Below are 21,020 nucleotides of genomic sequence, written 5' to 3'. Positions count from 1 at the left end.
TTATTATGTTCTGGACAATGGTCTGAGGTGTTGGACAGTGGTCCGAGATCGTAGATTGTATGTGTTGACGATAGTGTAACTTGCCTTAACAGGAAGTTATCACTATATGGAGAATTCCTCGATTGTTGATGTCTGTTGTGTTGTACCCCTGTACCATATGGATCCCACCCGTATAAAGGAATTTGATAACTTTTATTTGATAACTTGATTGAGCACACCGTATATGTGAGTTTTCGTAATTTTCTGATTTCCAAATAACTTTTCATCCTGTAACATGTATTTTATGTATAATCGTAATAAACTGTAGATTAGTGACAATTCTCTTTATTTTGAACCTGCCTGGAATTGTGAATAACTTGGCTTCTGTGGTTAAAGCATACCAGCCAAGACCTTTGCGCGCACTCGGCTGCCATGGCAATTCTAATTGGGTAAGTTACTGTATTTAGTCATTTTCCATTGCAGACTAGACAATATTGCCACAATTTGACCATTATTTGATTCGCAGTAAACAAAGAGACGATTATTTGGGTCGTCAAATATTCCTACGCTGTTGCTTGTATGTCACGTGAAGACATAAAAACTAACGATAATTTTCATTCTCACTTGACTGGCGTGAAATTGAAAATTATGGTATAGCAAGATTGAAGGGATTTTAAACAAAATAGTGATAATATTGGATATATTCTATCATTAACTGAAATTTTGTAATTTCCAGTACGAAGTTTGTTCCAGAGAGAATTTACCCCACTATGACATTAAAAAATAAATAAATAAAATAAAATCCCAACCTACAAAATTAAATTTGTTTTTTGCCTTACTTACCAGGTGGACATATACATGGAACTTTTCCTCTCACTTCACAAAAATTTAAACACACACCATCTTTGCATATACCACTGAAAGGACAAAGCAATCAAAACAATGGAGAATTTACACAATGATTCTTAACAAGAATAAAAATCAATTCAGGTCAATTTAAGTAGCACTCCAGCTAAGAGTCATGCAAAATGTGATTCATAGGTAAAAAGCTTACACATTTTTATTTTTGATATTTTGTTTGAATGGGCATAGTAAACAGAAATTAACATTAAGTTTTTCATGTAACCCTTGTTCTTAGGAGATAAAAACTATACTCGACGTCACATACAACACATTTTCGAATTGAAGCTCTACTTTTTAAACCATCGGGACTTACCGCTAGAGTTGTCTCTCTTTTATTTAATATGAAGATAGTTCGCATATATGAATGACATGTTAGTACCAACGAGTCGCTTATAAGCTTAAATCATGCGTAACAGATCCTTAAGGGAAAATCCCATACTAATATCCGCCATGTTGGTTTCTACGGGACGATTGTTTACAAACAAAGTTCATAAGTTCCCGTCGAATTCCAGTGACAATCGTCTGCTTGATCAACTTCTCGGTACTGTACGTTGTTCACATAAAATAAATCTGAGATATCCCAAATAACGCCGAAGTGCATTCTGGGTTTTTCGGTTTTTGGACAAACCATTTAAACGTAAACAACATCTCCTAGCAACCCGATCACTGTAAACATGGCCGACTTTTTACAATGTAAATATTGGCACAGAGAATTAAAATCTGACCGGAATTTAACGATTCAATGTTTAGGGAGAAGCCGTTTGGCTAAACAAATGAGCAAGTCATTTAAGACAATTTGAACGACGGTAGGTGTCAATAAAGTCGTAGAAAATATTTTTATTCAAATTTTAACAGTATGTTATTTATGTGACGCTGAGTATAGAATGCACTGTAGATTTCAAAATTAAGGGAGATAACTCTGTAAATGACACTCAAATACAATAGAATCTATTGGATTTTCAATGTTGATTATCTCCTAAGAGCAGGCAGATTTGAATGAATAATTATACATTTCATAATATAGACCCATAAAACAACTTCATTACAAAAATAAAAATATGTAGCCATTTTGGGGTATATCACTTTTTACAGATTTTGCATGATTCTTACACATTGGCAGCTACTTAAGAGTTATCAAGGGAACCAAGGTTATTGCGGTAATGAAAGAGTAATCAAGGGAACCAAGGTTATAACAGTAATCAAAAAGTAATAAAGGGAACCAAGGTTACAGCAGTAATCAAAGAGTAATCACAGGAACCAAGGTTATAGCGGTAATCAAAGATTAATCAAGGGAACCAAGGTTATAGCAGTAATCAAAAGAATGTAATTTAGGGACAAACCAGACATGGAAAAGTAATCAAGGGAACCAAGGTTATAGCGGTAATCAAAAGAATGTAATCCAGGGACAAAGACCAGACATGGAAGAGTAATCAAAGGAACCAAGATTATAGCGGTAATCAAAAGAATGTAATCCAGGGACAAAGACCAGACATGGAAAACAGACATACACAACAAACAACATAAAGTAATTAAAATCGTACATACAAAGTAACAAAAGCAAATGAGCAACTCAGACTACACTAAAAACTGGGAGCATGGATCAGGTGCACCGGTAGGATAAGCGTCCTACTTTTATTGAAACATCTGCCGACTTGCTCATAAAAAGTCTAGTCTGGGGTAGCCAAACGAGGAAAGGAAAAGATATGACCCGTTGAATAAATCAGTTTTCATGGTGCAGATGGATACACCATAACGATCCACAAGTTCATGATGACGACCATAAAACTTCTGCAGTGATGACTTCAATCTTGTAGCAACATAACCCTGTTCCAGAAGCCTATTTGTTAGAATTCTAGCGTGATACAAAAACTCTGCGTTCTTTCGCCAAACTCTGGCATAACGTATGAGTTGTGATATGAACACTCCATACGCAAGTGCTGTAGGGAAGTTGCCATAGATGAAATTATTGAAAATTGAAAATAGCAAACCGACTTCCAGCACAATACAGCCATGTTCTTTCAAAATTATTGTGATTAAAAAAAATAAAAATTACTTCCCTCATTAATTATTGTGCCTTGAACAAAGTAGAGAGCATTTTCAGGACAAGGAACATTTAAAATGTCTCCTTCCCCAAGTGATTTTTTAAAGATAAATAGATATTATTCCTATCTGGGAAACCCGGCATCGTTTTGGAATTATACAGCGTAACTGAAAAATAAAACTGGTACCAAAATAAACACATTCATACAGCAGAACTTTTGTTGCCTGAAACACTGTTGGCCTTCCAAAAAGATTACAATAAATTAAAAGCCAATTACCTTTTTGTAGATAGCAAGAGCATTTTTAAGCTTTAGAAATCATATGTTTACTTTAAAAAATATTTTCCCACGTGAAAATCTCTAATAGTTATTCAGTGTGTGACCTGCCAATTTACACAAAATAATCGTTACCAGAAATGGGGAAAAGACTAAATTAATGAGTTTTTCCCAAATTTAGAATATCATCTACAATCAGAGAACCAAGAATATATTTAAATTGACCAAAGAAATTAGACTTACCCATCAATACATGGCTCATCATTTCTTTTATTCTCTGGTTCCGGACAATAAAGACTAGATCCACTGGTCAAAGGTTAAGAAAATAATCAAATTTGAACTTTATAACTTCTAAACTTAAATCAAGGAAAAAACCAGATTGCTAATGACTGTAAATTAATTAATGATTGAAAGTTTTTAGATTACCGTCTAGCAGGGAATTTTCACGGGATGCCGATTTTAGCCTATTTTAGCAGTCTGTCTGAAAGCACCAAAAATAATTCCACAATATATTTACTCTGGGCTTCAGTACTTTGAGCACCTGTAGCAATCGCCAAAATAAGAAACAGTAATTTTTTTTTCTGAATACCTTTTTGCCTTGAAATCGACAAATTTTACACCTGCCGAAATACGCTATCTCTTTTTAAATTGTTGGAAAAAATGTACAACTTTAGACAGTGCGACAATTGAAGATCTTGGGTTCTTCTGTAAATGTAAGATGAACTATGGCAGATTGATGTTTGTGCTGCTATCTGAAACTGCATTTGAATTATTTTCCAACAAATTTTTAGTTCATCAAAAGAATATCACAATAAAATTACCAGGCAACTTTATTAACACGGGATTTCTGTTTTCAAAACCATAACATCCCAGAAGAGGGAAATGATGACAGATTTAACCTTGGCTCTAGGTATATAGCTTTTAAACTGAAGTGATATGCTCTTGAACATTACTATAAAGAGAAATTTTGATTTTTTCAACAATTTTCTTGTGCTCCACTCACAGAACTTCTCACAGTCCTGGAAGGAATTCCATGCTTTAATAAGAAGTCTCCCCAAGTACATATGATTGTAAAAAGTGTAAGAAATTATGTCATTGCAGAATGAATCAGAATACAACAGATATCAGTCTCAAAATACTTGCTCAATACTAAATAATGTATTCCTCATACTGCACAGTGTGATTTTTGAATATTTACCTTAACCTTGGTTCACTGCTAAACAGGGTATGACATTAAAATTTTATCAACCTTGCCCAAAGTGAAATTTAAGTTGTCCTTTAGTAGATGCATGTTGAAAAATAAATGGTACTTTTAACTTATCCTGGGCAATAGGACGCCTGTAACACCATACCATTGTCATAGCGAAACTTTGACCCCCCTTATGACATTTTAAAATATCACAACAGGGGGGTTAAAACATCACAGCTATCATATGATATTTTAACCCAAGGGTCAATATTTTGTGGGGGGTCAAAATATCATATGACACAATGCTTAAACACACAAATGGAATCACTTTGAAATACGGTGAATCAGCAAAATAGTTTCTTATAATCTGTGATACAGGTTTCATTACAAAAGGATACTTGCACATAGCGTCCCTTTTACAGTTTAGAGTATTCTGAGTGCCACACGGCGTATTTCTAGGAGCTAAATCACAGGTTGACAGTAGACAACATTCATAGTTCCATCCACTGAAATAAAAAAAACCAAAGCAAAAATAATTAGATTTAGGACAAAACAGGCTCCTGTCCACCCTTGCTACTTGTAATAGTATAGACTAAATAGTGTGACAGCAATAAATATAGGCACAACTCTTTCTGAACAGTTTTATACAATGTTCCAAAAAAAACCAAAATTTTAGGTACAAATGTATGTAAATACAATTGTAAAATTGATGGAAGTATAAAACATCAATGTAACTGTATTACGTGAAAGAATTTTCTTTTTCTATCTTTAAATATGTCTTTACATAGAAATTAAAACACTTTAACAGGAGAACATGATTTGACTAACAAGTTTATACTCTGCCACAGACAATCGAACCCTAGACCACTCAGTGACAAGTCAGCGACAAACCGATTCGACTTAAGAATTAATCCTTTCGCCAGGTCAATTAACTGATTATTTAAATCTCACTACCTACTACAACGCAGGTAGACCGTCCTGCCACATTTCCCCCACCTTAAGAGTCTTCGTACCACTAACAACTCTAACACTAGCTCATTAGCTATCCAAAGCCCGTGGGTTTTTTAGTTGGGTGCTAAATATAACAGGAGAGCATGATTTAACTAACAAAATTATACTCCGCCACAGACGATCGAACCCTAGACCGCTCGGTGACAAGCCAGTGAATAACCGATTCAACTAAAGAATTAATCCATTAGCCAAGTCAATTAAGTGGCTATTTAAATCTCACTACCTACTACAACACAGGTAGGCCTTCCTGCCACAACACTATACTGAAAAGCAGATTATGGCATGACAGGGGTTGTGTCCTTATTGCATGACTTTGATGTACCATGATTCTCAATCCTGCATGGAAAGAATTGGGATTGATTTTACATATGATGGGACAACTTTTTGTGGGTTTAAACTGGTCTGGAGCTGGTATGTCAGTTAACTGCTAATAGTCCTTATTTACATTGGTGTAATATATATTCAATTTCTTGGTTGTAACAAGGGACTCAGACCTTTCTGAACTGATTATTAGGTGTATTTAATTGTGTAATATTTTTTCCACAGTGACAGGATTATAAAGGGGGAGGATTGTGATTACTCTAAAGTACTTTAACCCCACCATATTTTTGCACCTGTCCCAAGTCAGGAATTTCTGGCATCTGTATGTCTTGTTTGGTTTACACCTTTAGTTTTTTTTATGTTATTTGAGTATATGGAGACAACTCATTCGCTGTACACAGGCAAAATTATTTCACATGATTTTCACCTGAATTGAGCAAATAAACTAAGTGACAGAGTTCACATGAAATTCAGGTGAATGGAGCCTTTACGTGAAATTCACATGAAATGTTCACATGAAATTCGTGTTTAGTGAATTTCACATGAAAATCATGTTAATTTTATGTGAATTTCACATGAATTTCATGTGAAGCTTGATTAACATGAATTTCACATGAAAAATATTTGCCTGTGTACCTGTGTATTATGATGATTTGGAGCCAGCTGCAGCCTGCCCTGTAGTATGAGGATTTCCTCATTGTTCATTGAAGACAAATGGGTGGCCTTGAGCTGACATTTTAATTCTGGTGGGGTTGTTGTCTCTTTGACATATACACCATACCTATTCTTGTTATATATGAAATGAATGCTCAAATGTTCAAGTTAATTGACAGAAATTCTTTTCGTTAGTGAAGATTTAAGTTCATTTCTATAAAACTGAAAAAAAACCTACAAGCCATGGTAATTGTGTAAATTTTCATCTTACTGAAAACAAACTCTGCGATGAAATTTTCATGGTAACATACTGATCTACTGACCTACATATTGCACCTGGTTTGAGTTTACAATTTCTATCACAACAATTATCACCATAGTAACCAGCATCACATTCCTCATCTTCCTCAAGTTTACCATTTCCACAAAATGTTACATCAGAACTTTCTGAAAATACAACCCAAAACTAAACAAAGGTGATTCAATATGACAAGATGAACAGAAATACTATGCCTTAGTTTTATTTAAGATGTAACACACTTTCTGACTGGATAAAACAATTTGTCCATCATCTCATAGACATACTTTTGTAATATGACTATGATGTCATCAACCTTTTTTAATGATTTACTTCTTGAAATTTGATATTAAAATTAAATAACAAGGAATGGCTGTTATATTTTTTTCTATCTATTTGAAATAACCTCAATGCCCGTGGTACACACTTGAAAATAACCTGCTATGCAAATTATTTAGTGTGCACCACATGATTGAGGTTATTTTTTCATAGACCGAAAAAATATGACAGTTGTTCCTTAGATAAAGAAGAACTCTTAGATCTCTTTTGTTTGTGTAGGCAATATTAGCAGAATTATTGTCCTTTTATATTGCATGTAGATACTTTCATATGTTGGTTCTACAAGCAAAAATAGTAAATACAGTAAAGCCTATCAAAGCAACCACCTGTATTCAACGGTAACAAAGATTTCAAAGGTATGTAACATGTTAAGGATAAGACTTTTAGACTTGATGTAAAGGTTCAGTAATCTATGGCTCTACTCGAGCACTTTCTTTTCTTGTTTTCTTTTTAGCTTGAGTGGAACATTTATGTGAATGCCGTAGATACTCACAATCACCTCGTTATGTATATTTGTGCATGCCATTGTATGTTATGTATCTTAAGGAAGTTCGTAAGTACAAGTTCGTCCTCACTGTTTCTCACCCGTAGTCAGGTCCCCTCTTTAGTTTGTTTCTCCCATTCTAGTCCTGTTTCTCACCCATCATTTCATGTGTAAGGGATATACTGTTACCCCAGAATAAATTCTGTTCAGCCCATTTCCTTTAAGTGTATCATGTACTGGTTTAATCACTGGGTGCCGCCATCTTCTTTCTGTATTTCCCCCATTTATTGTTTTTACGTATGTGGGGCATCTGTTACCATGACTGGGGGCACTCAACCAATTAATAATTCTAAGGGTCCCCAAGGGAATACAAAACCCCCAACATTGTCTGCTTCTGGGAGACTGTGACCTGTTACCAGGGCTAGATACCTTAATAACCCTTTATAAGTGACCACAGCGCTCCAGCACAGTCTATCTCAATCAACGACCAGGTTGAATTATTTTTCCTGTGTACATACCCCATTTATACATATATACGACCATAGTTTATGAACTGTTGACCTGACCCAGTTCCCACGACAATAATCATTCCGTTCCACTATAGTAGTCATGTTTACTACTTGTAAACAAACCAAATAAGGTTGGGGGGGGTCCCTGATTTTTCTCTAGTGCTCTGGTGGGATTTTATGACATATAATTGTTATTGTTAGTTATATCTATGCTATTTGTCCATAATAAATAGTATATTAATTTGAATGGCTAATGTTCTTTATGAAACACCATAGTTGGAATCAGTGCATTGCTGTTTAGCTACCTAGGAGTATATTGCCATGCTACCACTGCATTTATAGTATAAAGGAAATTTTCTATAGTGGTAAAGACCACAACCTAACATATTAACACTGTGACATAAACAACCCCCTCCCAAACTTTACAGGTATACATGGGCAACTATTTCACTGTACCTGTATACAATGTTGTTTTTGGGCCAGCTGCAGCCTGCCTTGTGATGTGAAGGTTTCCTTGTCATTCATTTAAGACTCATAAGTGATCTTGAACTGACATTTCCATCCCAGTGGGGTTGTTGTCTCTTTGATATATTCACCATATCCAATCTCGTTATATGATTGAAAAGCATTCTATATATGACCAACCTGTATATAAAGACCACCAGTCTTACATAACCATTATGTGTCTCATCCATCAGAGGTCACATAAGACAGCTTTGACTGTATACCTTACAGACCCAGGCCATATTAATTACATTGGTTTTGTTATCTGACATAAATTTGTTCAAAGATAGACAACTCTTGTCAAAAATAACAAGTATGTGGATTCTGATCTTATAATATTTATAAGTACCTGTGAAACATTTTGGTCCTTTTGTTTCCAATACTTTATATATATACTGCTTACTACATTTGCTGAAAAACTGCCAAGAAAATAAAAATGAATTTCATATCTTAAACTGAGAAGTTTTTGCAGGGACTTATTTTTTGTGGTCTCTGCAATCAATTTACTTTGTTCTACCAATTGAATTATAATCTTCTACAAAGAAAATATTCATGGCTGCTTTTTTTTCTCGTAACAGGTCTTACTGCCAAAAAAAGTGAAAATAAAACTACTGCAAAAATTTGAAGTTTACAGTACCTAGTCAGTAAGTTTAAAATGCATTTAAGAATTGAGTGTATCATTTCTTATATTTCATAGGCCTGTAAGTGTTGACATAGCACATTTTCAATGCTTTTACACACCAATAAAACACAAAAAAATTAAACATTCAATTCTTATAAATACATCTGACATATTTCTCTTATTGTGTTTCATCTGTATCAAGGCTACATGGTGGCAAACACTGTTTAGGTTAGATTTCATTTAAATATAGGAATGTAATACACAGCAATAAATAAATGAGGACGTGGCTTATATAAATAGCTAGAAATGTGTTTCACTGAATCTTGAAACATCATGTGTCCAGCTGATTATCCAATGAAATTAGCACATTTAAATGATATGCAAAGTAAATAAAATTGTTGGCATGTTTTAAAAATATGCAAAGTAAATGTAATTATTGGCATGTTTTAATAATATGCAAAGTAAATGTAATTATTGTTCACATGTTGTAATGATATGCAAAGTAAATGTAATTACTGTTGGCATGTTTTAATGATATGCACAGTAAATGTAATTATTATTCACATGTTTTGATGATATGCAAAGTAAATGTAATTATTGTTCAACAACTGTTCTCAAATCATTTAAAATTATTACAGCAAAGTTCTCTCGTCCTATCACAAAGGAAATGGTAAAAATCTGTCTACTTAAAATGAAAACCTGGTGAAAACTTTACTGTGGAGGTGGTTTTAACAAATTTGATGTATGACACCAATTTCAAAATGATGTCATCCATCATACATGCAATATAAGAAATGTAAACTTCAGTAGCTCAATAAACAAAATATAAGTAATACCTTATTGTTGATGTCATATCCTGTAACAGCATAGGGATACATGAGGTAATGTCCACCATATTCAGATGTAGGAGCACAATCTGCAGTATCTGGGTCATGTTCACTCCCCCAATTATGACCTACAAACATAAATAAAAATTTGGTGAATCTACACAAGACCTGTATTTTCCATGTTGGACAATTTTGCATGTGTTTATTTTAACACGATGTATTTTAAGCTTTATGGTACTATTTGCTCATCTTCCCAGTTTAATCTTTACTATGCAAGAGGACCACAGGCACTTGTCTAAGAAAAATGTTGACCCCAAAACCTTACAATAACTAAAGGGGTCAATTTTGTTCTGAGACAAGCACCTGTGTAGAAAGTCTATAAATAGGCTTTTTATACACAAAGTAATTTACCAAGAGCTTATAACTTTTGCTCCCACATTAAACAAGTCACTGCAATAAATTAACTGACATCAAAAGTGTGTACACCAAGATGTGTGGGACACAGCAGAGTGCAGTTATAAGAACTTCATGTGAGAAAAATTCCATGCAAATTTTAGTATTTATGGTTTATCATTTACTTTTTAGTTATTCACTTTAAGCAATAACCCTTCCATATATGACCTTTTCCTCTTGCATTCAAACACTCTGTCACTATGTCCTTTTTGATAACATTAGAATATTGTATATGTCATAAGCAGGACAATTCAATTCCTCAAAAACATGGCAAAATAAACAAGAGATTCCCAGGAGTCTGAGTCGCTAACCTGGTTAATTTTTTCCATTCAAAAACACATAACTTTCTGCCTTTCAAGAGCAATAACTCTAACAAGGATTCATCCTAAAACTTTGATTCCCACAAACTTTTGTAGGCCTTATCATAAAGATCATTTCAGCAACCGAAAGTTTCAATCTATCTATCAAAGTTTTCAAAATATTGGCTGAAAACTGTTTAAAAAACATCATTCTTTCACCTTTCAAAGGCAATAACTCTTACATCGAGTCGTCAGACAACTTTGACCCCTGGAGACTTTTGTGGGCCTCATGATAACAATCATTTCTGCAATTGAAAGAATTTGGCCAAAACAAACGGTTTTGGAGATATATGCAAAAAACTACTGTCTGACTCTTATGATTTATTTTTAGTAACAGCGGCCATATTTTTTAAATCTCCACATCAGTTCTATGAAGGATACCACAAAATACATTCTTACTAAGTTTGGATCCAACTGGTCAAGTAGTGTCAGAGGAGAAGAGTTTTGAAAAATTTTTAACGACGACGAAGGATGCCAAATGATGGCAATAGCTCACATGGCCTTCGGCCTGGTGAGCTAAAAAGGGGATAGCAAAATGTTATAAATGGCCTAATTCAAAAACTACATTTGGGATTTTGCTGAAATTAAACTTAATGTGTATTTTATGGTCTGAAACAACTAAGCAAAGTATATAAAAAAAATTATTAATCTGTTCTCCAGTTATCATCTGGAAACAATTGGGGGTTGGAGAGATGGACAGATGGACGTTTTTCGGAGGGTATCAAATTATACCTCACCACTTCGTTTGGTGGGCTACAAAAAAAGCCTTGCAATAAAAAGTTTTAATAATGTTTTTCATTTGGTTTCTATATGTTCTTTGCCTTTTACATTCTACATTTATTTTATCCTATATATTTAGAAGTACTTTTAATCAGACTCACCTTTGATTTCAAACTGACATTGGTATTTCTCTTAATATCAAGTAATTAAATATGCATAGGATTCTTAAGCCACTAAAAAGAAATTCAATTTCTAAGAGTAATGTCCCTATAAATTATGTTTCTTTTTCTGCACTTAATTGGAAGAAAGTAGTCTTCCTTTCACCAAGTCTTAATTTGAATTATTTCTCCTCTCTCGGTAGTAAAATTTAGATTTTAGTACACTTACTGGTATTTAAGCTTGCATATGGAAAATCCATATTTTACTACCTCGTGATGAGAAATAATTTAACACAATATTATCTGAAGGAGAATCTATTCAGAAGCTGTAATGACTTTTTAAAAATTTTCTTCATTGTGTATTGGTGTTCATGTGGTAATTTCACTTATCTAGTATAAATTCTTACCCAATTCTTCATTGATCAGCCAAATGAAAAAAAGAAGAAAAACACATATTAACTTAATAGAAAATGAATCTAGAATGAATGGTTTACATGGAAGATAAACTTCATGAATTATTATGACACTGTTCCAAGATTTCATATCAATATTAACCTAATATCGATAATATGAAATCTTGGAACAGCGTCCTAATAATTAACGAAGTATGGTTGAATTATATAACAATTAATTACTTTGAAATGAGTCGCTACAGAGATTTTAATATATTTGTTCAAAGCTAGAAGAAAAATAAAACCATACGAGCCAACTGATAATTAAAGTAGAAGACTGAAGTTTACCCATGCATTGTACCTCTGTTTGCAAGTATTGCTAAAGTACTTAAATTCGTGGATACCAATTTTTGTGGATTAGGGAAGTAACACAAAATCGTGGATTCCTGAATTTGTGGTTTTTAGGTTTTCAGTATACACATCAATGGATTTCTTCTTTCCTTTGGGAACCAGATTTTGTGGTTTGGTTTACCCATGAAAACCACGAAAATTGGTACCCCACAAACATTAGTACTTTAACAGTGCCCAACAATCAGTAATAGTCTTTTTTGCACATATTCATATGAAGCCTGAACTTTTATCAATAAGTTTCATAGAGCAGTTTAATAAGAGGAATCACACTTTCAAGATATATGGATGGACAGATAAAGAGAAGAATGGACAAAAGTAATTTCTATAAATCACTAAACTTTACATAGAAGAAAGGGGAAATAACAGGTATTTTTGGTGACGATGAAATTTTGCTTTGTATGCTTCTCTATCAGCCTTATTCTGATTTGAATGTACAAATTTTCTTTCAAGAATTTCAACAGGGAGAAGATGATTGGCAAATTTGTGGAAGCACTCATGAATTTTGTTATTGTAAATTCATCAATTTTCTAAGTCTATGTCCATTTAATAAATTTGACAGTAAATTTTTTGCAGTTTTTAAAGTAATAATTGAGTGCTTAAGGAAAAAAATCTATTTAAGGAGGTCGACCTAGGGTAAGGGGAACAACTCTTGAAATCAGTGATATGTTGGTATCATATTCAATTTCACCAATGCCTATCAAGCCTTCATTTGAAACAGAATGAAATCAATCCAAGTTACTTTGATGCTTACATGAGATTGATATACAATGCTGAATATAAATGTTCCAATGATTTTTAAGAGTTGTGTCCTTTACCCTAGATCTACCTCCTTAATCTGTACTATTTTTCATGCCAATTACCACTATGTCTGTTGCAAAAAAGTAGTGAAAATTAGTTCATAAAGAAAATACTTCGGTTATTCTGCATTTGATTATCCAAATATTCACAAAGCCATAAAAAATAGCAGTCATTCTTTAAGAGGCTATAATGAAGACTGACATACCATGTGCTGTGACTAGTGAAGCCTCCAATGACAGGATGTGGTATCCTTTACTGTTCTTGCTGGTACTAAGTCCTGTGTTTAACATGGAGTTATGACCCTTATGAAGAAAATCTGAAAAAAAAAAAAATTTTAAATAACACAACTAAGTTAACTTAATATATCACTTGGAAAAATACTTGATGTGCCATGATAAGCTTTGAAACCAACAGCAATAATTTAAGAAATTTCATACACCCATAGGTTGATATTAATATGATAATTAATTGGAAAGAGTGAATAACCAAAATATGATCATGAGTGCCAAAAACACCTAGATTTAACGCATGTGCAGAACTTGTTCCATGTACAAGTTAAATCATAATGCATTCTTGGCATGAGTGATCATATTTTGGTTGTTCACAATAACCAATTGATTATCCTATGTATTATATAGATTTCCTCCACTATTCATTGTTATTTTCAACATAAATTAAAAATTTTGTGAACGGCAGTTTGATATTCGTGTTGTGACGTTTTGGCGGGAGAAAGCGCTAGAGTGAAATTACCGAATTTATTTCACAGTGTGAATTATCGAAAAAAATAACACTGGGAACATTGGGTTAATCACTGCTTTCTATATAATAAATATATAAATAAGTTCTCTATCTGTTTCATTTCATAGCAACAATGTTTTACAGGAAAGCACACCAGTTTGACCTTCAACGGTAAAAGAGATATTAAGAATATAACAACACTGAGTCATTGCAAGACAAAGAAATCTCAGACACCCAATAGTAATATTTCCAATTCTATAAATCTTATCCAAGGATACCTGAGATTTTCTGGTGGTGTTGATTCCTTTTCTCACTTTAAAAATAGATTAATACTTCAATAGCTCTTCAATTCACAACACACTGCTTGCCAAAATTTCATTGAATTTACAAGATGTCACAGAACATTTCATGGTGAAGTCACTGGCCTCCTGTGGTTTATCTCACCCACAGGTGAGATAAGGATTCTTCTTGTAATGGCTCTTTGTTAGTTGAGACAACAGTTGTTAGACAAGGTCATGTGTGCATGTCTAAAGTCGTTCTATTTACCAATGAAACGTCTTAAAAGAGCCAGCGTCACAGACATATTAAAAGCAAAGGCAAGAGAAAATTTGACATCACTATATACTACGTTTCCATAAATGGTGGCTCTCTCTAGGAGAAGCAAAAAAATACATATGTTTTTACTTAAGAAACTGGTACTTATACTCATTGCAGATCAAAGATTGGGTTATCTTGTTCCGCTAAGCTCTTCTGGTAAAATAGACTTCTCAAACTCATGAAAGATTAATAGGATAATCAACTGGAAAGTGTGAATAACCAAAATATTATCAGGAGTGACAAAGAATGATTTAACGAGTGTGCGGAACTTGTTCTGGGCATGAATTAAATCCTCAAGTATTCGTGTCATATCTATATTTTCAACTTGAATTTTAAATTCTGTCATTGGATGATTGATATAAATTATATGACATTTTGGTGGAAAAAAGTCCTAGAGAGAAATTACCGAATTTATTTCACAGTGTGAATTATTGAAATTTATTACACTGGGAACAATTGATAAAACACTGCTATCTATATAATAAAAACATAGTCTTTAATTTTCACCCATGTAAGAACCTTTTAATCTCAAGTTGCACTTACAATTTTAAAAGCATGAAAACACTCTTTGAAACCCAAAATTTGGATTATCTCTCTTGAAAAGCATCAAACAATAATTGTCTAGCTTTATGCACATCTATCTACATACCGGTATGTTGTTCAACCCTCTTGCAAAGTTCATACAGTTCTTATTGCAATAAACAGACCAGCAGATGAACCAAAGAACAAACTGACAAGGTGATGGGTATATATAGACATGGGGTAATTGTAATTGATTAAATTAATTACATTTTTGAAAGTATCTGATGGTAATCAATTACTTATTTTATTTTTGATTGTTTGTAATAAAAAAATAACCAATTAGAGGTCATGATTGGTGAAGATAAATTAATTTGAGATAAATACTGTAATCTGACGGGTTAAAATAATTTTGTTATATCTCAATGGATAACAAAATATTGACATGACCCTACTCAGTTAAATTCAGAGCTACTTTTCTTATGTTCAAAGATAAAAAAATGTTTTCCAATTAATTTATAATTTTTAAGAATTGGCTGTGATAAAAATTTTGTGTATTGAAAAATAACATAAATTTTACATTTGCATATTTTGTTTATTGCACTTCACATATTGTGCATATTGTTAATTGCACTTTACACATGGAAAATTTATGTTCTTTTTCAATAGACAATTTTTTTATTATTGCCAATTTTTGAATAACTTTTACCTACCCCAAGAACACAATCCTCCAGGATCCTTTGTCTTTGGGGATGATATGTAGGCAAGACCAAGCACTCCTCGCTCAAACTTATGAAATGTGAATAAATGTGCAAGACAGTATCCTCTAAACTGTTGGTCTCGACTAAAAGCCTGAAAATTAATACATTGTAATACATGTAATAGATAATGATACAGTTTTGTGTGGTGTGCAATGTAATGTATCATAACCTATCTATTACTGGAAACCAAATTTATTTTCAAACAAACCTCTTTTTGTGAATCAATTCCTCGTAAAATTTGTACAAATAAAACCTCTCTTTGGAGGCAGAATACCTCACTTTCCCAAAAATATGTATAAATAAAACCTCTTTTGGGCAGCAGATTACCTCTAATAGAGAGTTAGCTGTCCAGCCTTCTGTAGGTGAATTATAATGTCCTGGTTCATCTGTATAATTCTGGTATATCTGAAGCTAGAAACAAATCAAACAATTTTCTTTTCATTGGTTTACAAAGATTAACAAGATAACATAGAGATGGAAACCATCTCTAAGGATCCCACCATGGAAACCATCCCTAAGGATCCCATCATGGATACCATCCCTAAGGATCCCACCATGGAAACCATCCCTAAGGATCCCACCATGGAAACCATCTCTATGGATCCCACCATGGAAACCATCTCTAAGGATGCCATAGCCTAAATAAATTAAGAACAATTATACAGAAAATTTAAGCTGATTACCCTAATGCCTAATATCAAAAGCTTACACCAAAAGACAACAAAGTTGCAACCCAAACATGAATCTGTATTACAAAATCATTAATTTGACCTTTATGACACACATGGTACAAACACATCACCTTGAGCTGACCTACCCACATGTCAAACATCAAAAGCCTACACAAAGTTACAGCCTGGACACAATTGTTATGGAACAACGCATGGACAGAGTGATCAATACAGGATGTCCGCAACATAGTGGTGGGTCATAATTATTCTGGAAAATCACCCTTCCTTTACGAATACTACCCTCCTGAACATCAATACCACCTTTCAAACAAGAGTACCACCTGCTCCATCAGTTTCTATTTGTTTCTATTAAAGAACAATACATCAGATTTTTTTAAGAATTTATCTGCACAAAAGACTTAATGACAGTCAGTATAACATAACAGATACTGCCTGCAGTATAGTGTGGTATACCAAATCACCATACTCAGAAATGACAATCATCCTGTCTTGGGCCATATATTCTTTCTTTCTTTGGTAATACTGTAATTCTATATTGTCCTAACTGCAGGCAGTGTGTGTATAATGCTGATCTTAAATGTTCACTGGCAAAACAAAAAAATTGTCTAATCTAAACAGCTTGAAAAAAAATTCATTGAGTCTGTTGGTTAAAGAGCAGAATGCAACTATCTTATTTGGCACTTTAAGGAGGTAGACCTAGGATAAGGGACATAACTCTTGAAATCAGTGATGTATCATATTCAATTTCACCAAAGCCTTTCAAGCTTTCATTTGAAACAGAATGAAATCAGTTCAAGTTACTTTGATGCTTACATGAGATTGATGTCATATGGTGAATACAAATGTTCCAATGATTTGTAGTTGTGTCCCTTACCCTAGGTCTACCTCCTTAAACAGCTTACAAAAATTTCCAATATATTATATGAAATACATTTTTGTATTTAGCATTTTTTTTATTCTTTGTATCAGTTTACTGAAAGATCTTGTAATTTAAAGGTGTCAAATACAAGCAGTCCCTGTGTTAATATTGGGTCAAATGACCTGGATTTCATTCTGATATTTATACCTCTGCTATCTCAAATCCAAGTCCAATAAGTCCAGAGCTATCACTTGGCCATGATGTTCTCCTAAATATCTCATTCACTTTGTTCATGGTTCCTATCTGAATCAGAAAGATATCAGGGAACATCTACATTTCATGCAGTTCAAATTTTTGTGGTATTCAGTCAAACTATGAATTCAAATTACTGATGCACTGTTACAGTTCCTGAACTGATCCGTACAACTATTTGACTGACCAATGACTGATGACTGGTGACCTTGTCAGTTCACAGTTTTGTTATGTAAAATGACGTATGATTGGTTCATATAAACTTCAGAATTTTGATCAAAATGAATGAAATAAAGTCCCATGTTTTAAAAATGTTCAGGTACTGTGTATTTCCATTGAAAATTACGATGCTTAGGCCAGAAAAAAAAACTTGTCTGTTTAAAGTTGCCCTACCTACCCTAGTAGAACATGTTTTTACAAATTTTTGTATAAAATGTTGCTTAACTATCATTCACTAGTTGAGCACTATTAAAGTCAAGAAATACTCTCATAAGTGTCTATATACATGTAAAGTGATTTTAAAAATATAAAATTTTTTTATCTACTTTTAGTAACCTACCCACCTACTTTTATTTATTTTAGTCAATGAAACCTTAATCAGACATATGTTTTTTTCTTGGCCTTAAATGATCTGAATTCCAAACTCCTTGAACTGATGAAATTTTGACAAATCATGAGAACCAATGACCACGGATAAAAGCACTATCCATTTTATAAGGCCAGGCTTAAAGAAAAATATGTTTGCCAGATTGAGTAATTTATAAATATTTGTCAAAAATCTGTTTTTCTCCCAAATCATTCAAAGTTTGAACTTTAATTTTCAAAAGATAAATATAGATGTAGCTTATAGTAATACTACCATTACTAATACTTCTGTTATTTTGTTGTAAAACTCATCAAAAAGAAAAAAAAACACCAATACAAAATACATGTACTGATATAAGAAAAAGATGAGAACAGAAAAGATCAAAGATATTCCATCAACAAAAGCTATTTTAGTCAGGGCTTTTATTGACAGGCAGGTTGGGCTATGACAATTTTTTCATTTTTTGTCCAAAATATTTTATTTAAGATCTTCATAGGCAACATGTGCTCATATGTTCTAAGGTACAGACTAAGAACCCTTATCTCCTTTGATGATCTTAAATAATACATTTTTTCTACTGATATATCTTAGTATGAGCAACTTTATCGGCTCTTATCTTTAAATTGTTTAGGAAGTGTTTGATTCACAATGTACATAGACTGACCAATGAACAGACATGAAGAGATATGCTGATTCATAAAAATGTATATTCTCTAAATTTTGTTTGTACAGTGAAACTTCTACAAACCGGACCCTCAGAAAACTGGTCTTCCCTTCAAACCTGCCATTTTCAAAAGTCCCAACCAATATACCTTAAAACCTGTGTGTTTTGTCTTCAAAAGACTGGTCACCCCTGAAAACCGTACATTGGCCGGTTTTCCAAAGTTTTAGCTACCTTACTAAAGTAAAAACAACCTCTCAATTCTGGCTGACTGGTTATTGTTCACTTATTAATTAATATCCATGCCAAAACAATAAAGAGATGAAATCATTAAACTTTGGTGATAGGTAGTTAGATAAAACCATACAAATGATTAATTACCATCAATAGCCCTTTGATCTTTAATACACATTCTTTCAAAACCGTTTTGTCTGCAGTACCCTTTATAAAATCAAATCATTTAAAAAAGATGCAAGCTTTGAAGTGTAATAAAGAGCTCAAAGTTTTGAATAGGCATTAAACATGCCTCGACCAGAAAACTGACAAGGTGTATGGTTATAGAACACATTAATGGAAACAGCTCTTCGAATGCATTGCTATTTTTCACAAAAACGGTCACCCCTATAAACTGGCCATTTCCTTTTGTCCCAGTGGTGGCCGGTTTCGAGAAGTTTCACTGTATAACAAAAAAATAAATTTTGTGATTTGAAAAATAAAATGGGGTTCGTTGATTGGTTTTATTGTTGTATTTTCCCACCACTGTCCTATCTTTAGAGGAGTCTTGAGTGCTCACAAACATGTTTAACACTGCCACATACTTTACGTGCATGTCCCAAGCCAGGAACCTGTAGTTCAATGGCACTAGTCATTGTTTTTTTATGTTCATGGTTATTCGTTTGTTTTGTCTATAGATAAGTTCGATTTTCCTCTTTTATAAATAGATTCACATAATTTATTTGGGGCCTTCTACAGTTTGCTCTATGGTATGGGTTTTGCCCATCATTGAAGACAGTGTGGTGACCTGTAGAAGTTTAATTGTTCGTTGCATGGCTTCTGGTGGATGACTGTCTCATTGGCAATCATACCACATCTGCTATTTTTATATAATCATATAAATAAGGAAAAAAATTCTTTTTCTATGCCTTCCCAAAAGACTACTATATACATGTAATAATTCATCTGTTAGGTAACAAATAATTAGAGCAGAAAATGACCCACAACACAATCAATTATAGATTAAGCCAGAAAACAGAATTTTTAACTGAAAATTGTTTTTTTTTTATTTTATTTTTACTCTTACAATTTTTATGGTAAATCCTACAACTTGACTGTTGTAAATATTTTCAAAAAAAAAAAACATTAATAAGATTAAAAGAACCACTACAAATTTAAATATCCATGAGTGTAGATTGATTGCAGAAACAGTGAAAATTTCCAACATTTCTGTAAACACTTACAATATAATTGGCAGTAGTGTGTGCTCTCCCTTCACCAATATTCTTATGAAAGTTGTAATCAGCTACTAAAAACAGCTTACAAACTTTCTTACTACCAAAATTCTTCAGAACGTCTCTTTTATCTCGAACATTGCCTGGAAATAAAGAGAAAATAGTATTCTATAAAATTTAAGATTTTTCTGTTCAAGTATTCTGATAACATGGCTAAATACACAAATTGCGTACATCATATCTTGGAATCATAAAGTAAATTCCATCATTTTGTTTACAATATGTTTACTCCTTCCAATTACTTTCATTTATTTTTCATATATAACTGGTTTCAGAAATATACATGCTGTCTAATTTTGAAAAGAAAAACCTGGTGTTAATTTGTTGACAAACCACTTCACAGAACTGATAAAGGAGGGTTTGCAGAACAAAATCAGGATTCAAGTAACACACATGATTTTATGAGGCTAAAAAAGTGGAAATTACTGAAACTGAAAAAAGAATTAGTACTAAAAAAAAAACTTAATGGTAAAATCCAGATTCAAAGCCAAAAAAAATCATGCCTGAATAAGTTGTAGCCTTAGAACCCTCAATTTCTGACCTCCAACCATTGAAATTTTATTTACCTGGGTACCTGACCATCAACCTTTAAAATTTCATT

General features: G+C 33.1%; 1 protein-coding gene across 2 annotated transcripts in view; it reads right to left on the bottom strand.

Annotated features, from left to right (window-relative positions):
* LOC148599516 (ADAM 17-like protease) overlaps window positions 1–21,020 on the bottom strand; it is a 39,479-nt gene that overhangs the window by 9,103 nt on the left and 9,356 nt on the right. For both annotated transcript variants that reach the window (XM_088557708.1, XM_088557709.1), the window contains exons 7-17: window positions 20,369–20,502; window positions 17,620–17,715; window positions 16,189–16,272; window positions 15,814–15,952; window positions 13,452–13,562; window positions 9,965–10,083; window positions 8,856–8,925; window positions 6,696–6,819; window positions 4,785–4,892; window positions 3,441–3,503; window positions 823–896 (exon numbers count right to left, since the gene is read on the bottom strand). In XM_088557708.1, coding sequence (XP_088413834.1) covers window positions 823–896; window positions 3,441–3,503; window positions 4,785–4,892; window positions 6,696–6,819; window positions 8,856–8,925; window positions 9,965–10,083; window positions 13,452–13,562; window positions 15,814–15,952; window positions 16,189–16,272; window positions 17,620–17,715; window positions 20,369–20,502 — 1,122 coding nt within the window. The remainder of the gene's footprint in view (window positions 1–822; window positions 897–3,440; window positions 3,504–4,784; window positions 4,893–6,695; window positions 6,820–8,855; window positions 8,926–9,964; window positions 10,084–13,451; window positions 13,563–15,813; window positions 15,953–16,188; window positions 16,273–17,619; window positions 17,716–20,368; window positions 20,503–21,020) is intronic.

The sequence above is a fragment of the Perna viridis genome, chromosome 13 (genome assembly GCF_037379345.1).
Source record: "Perna viridis isolate PV_CMFRI_1.1 ecotype Kerala chromosome 13, ASM3737934v1, whole genome shotgun sequence".
In the NCBI taxonomy this organism is placed as follows: domain Eukaryota; kingdom Metazoa; phylum Mollusca; class Bivalvia; order Mytilida; family Mytilidae; genus Perna; species Perna viridis.
Note: the sequence above shows the minus strand (reverse complement) of the source record. Positions and strands in the feature narration are given on the sequence as shown.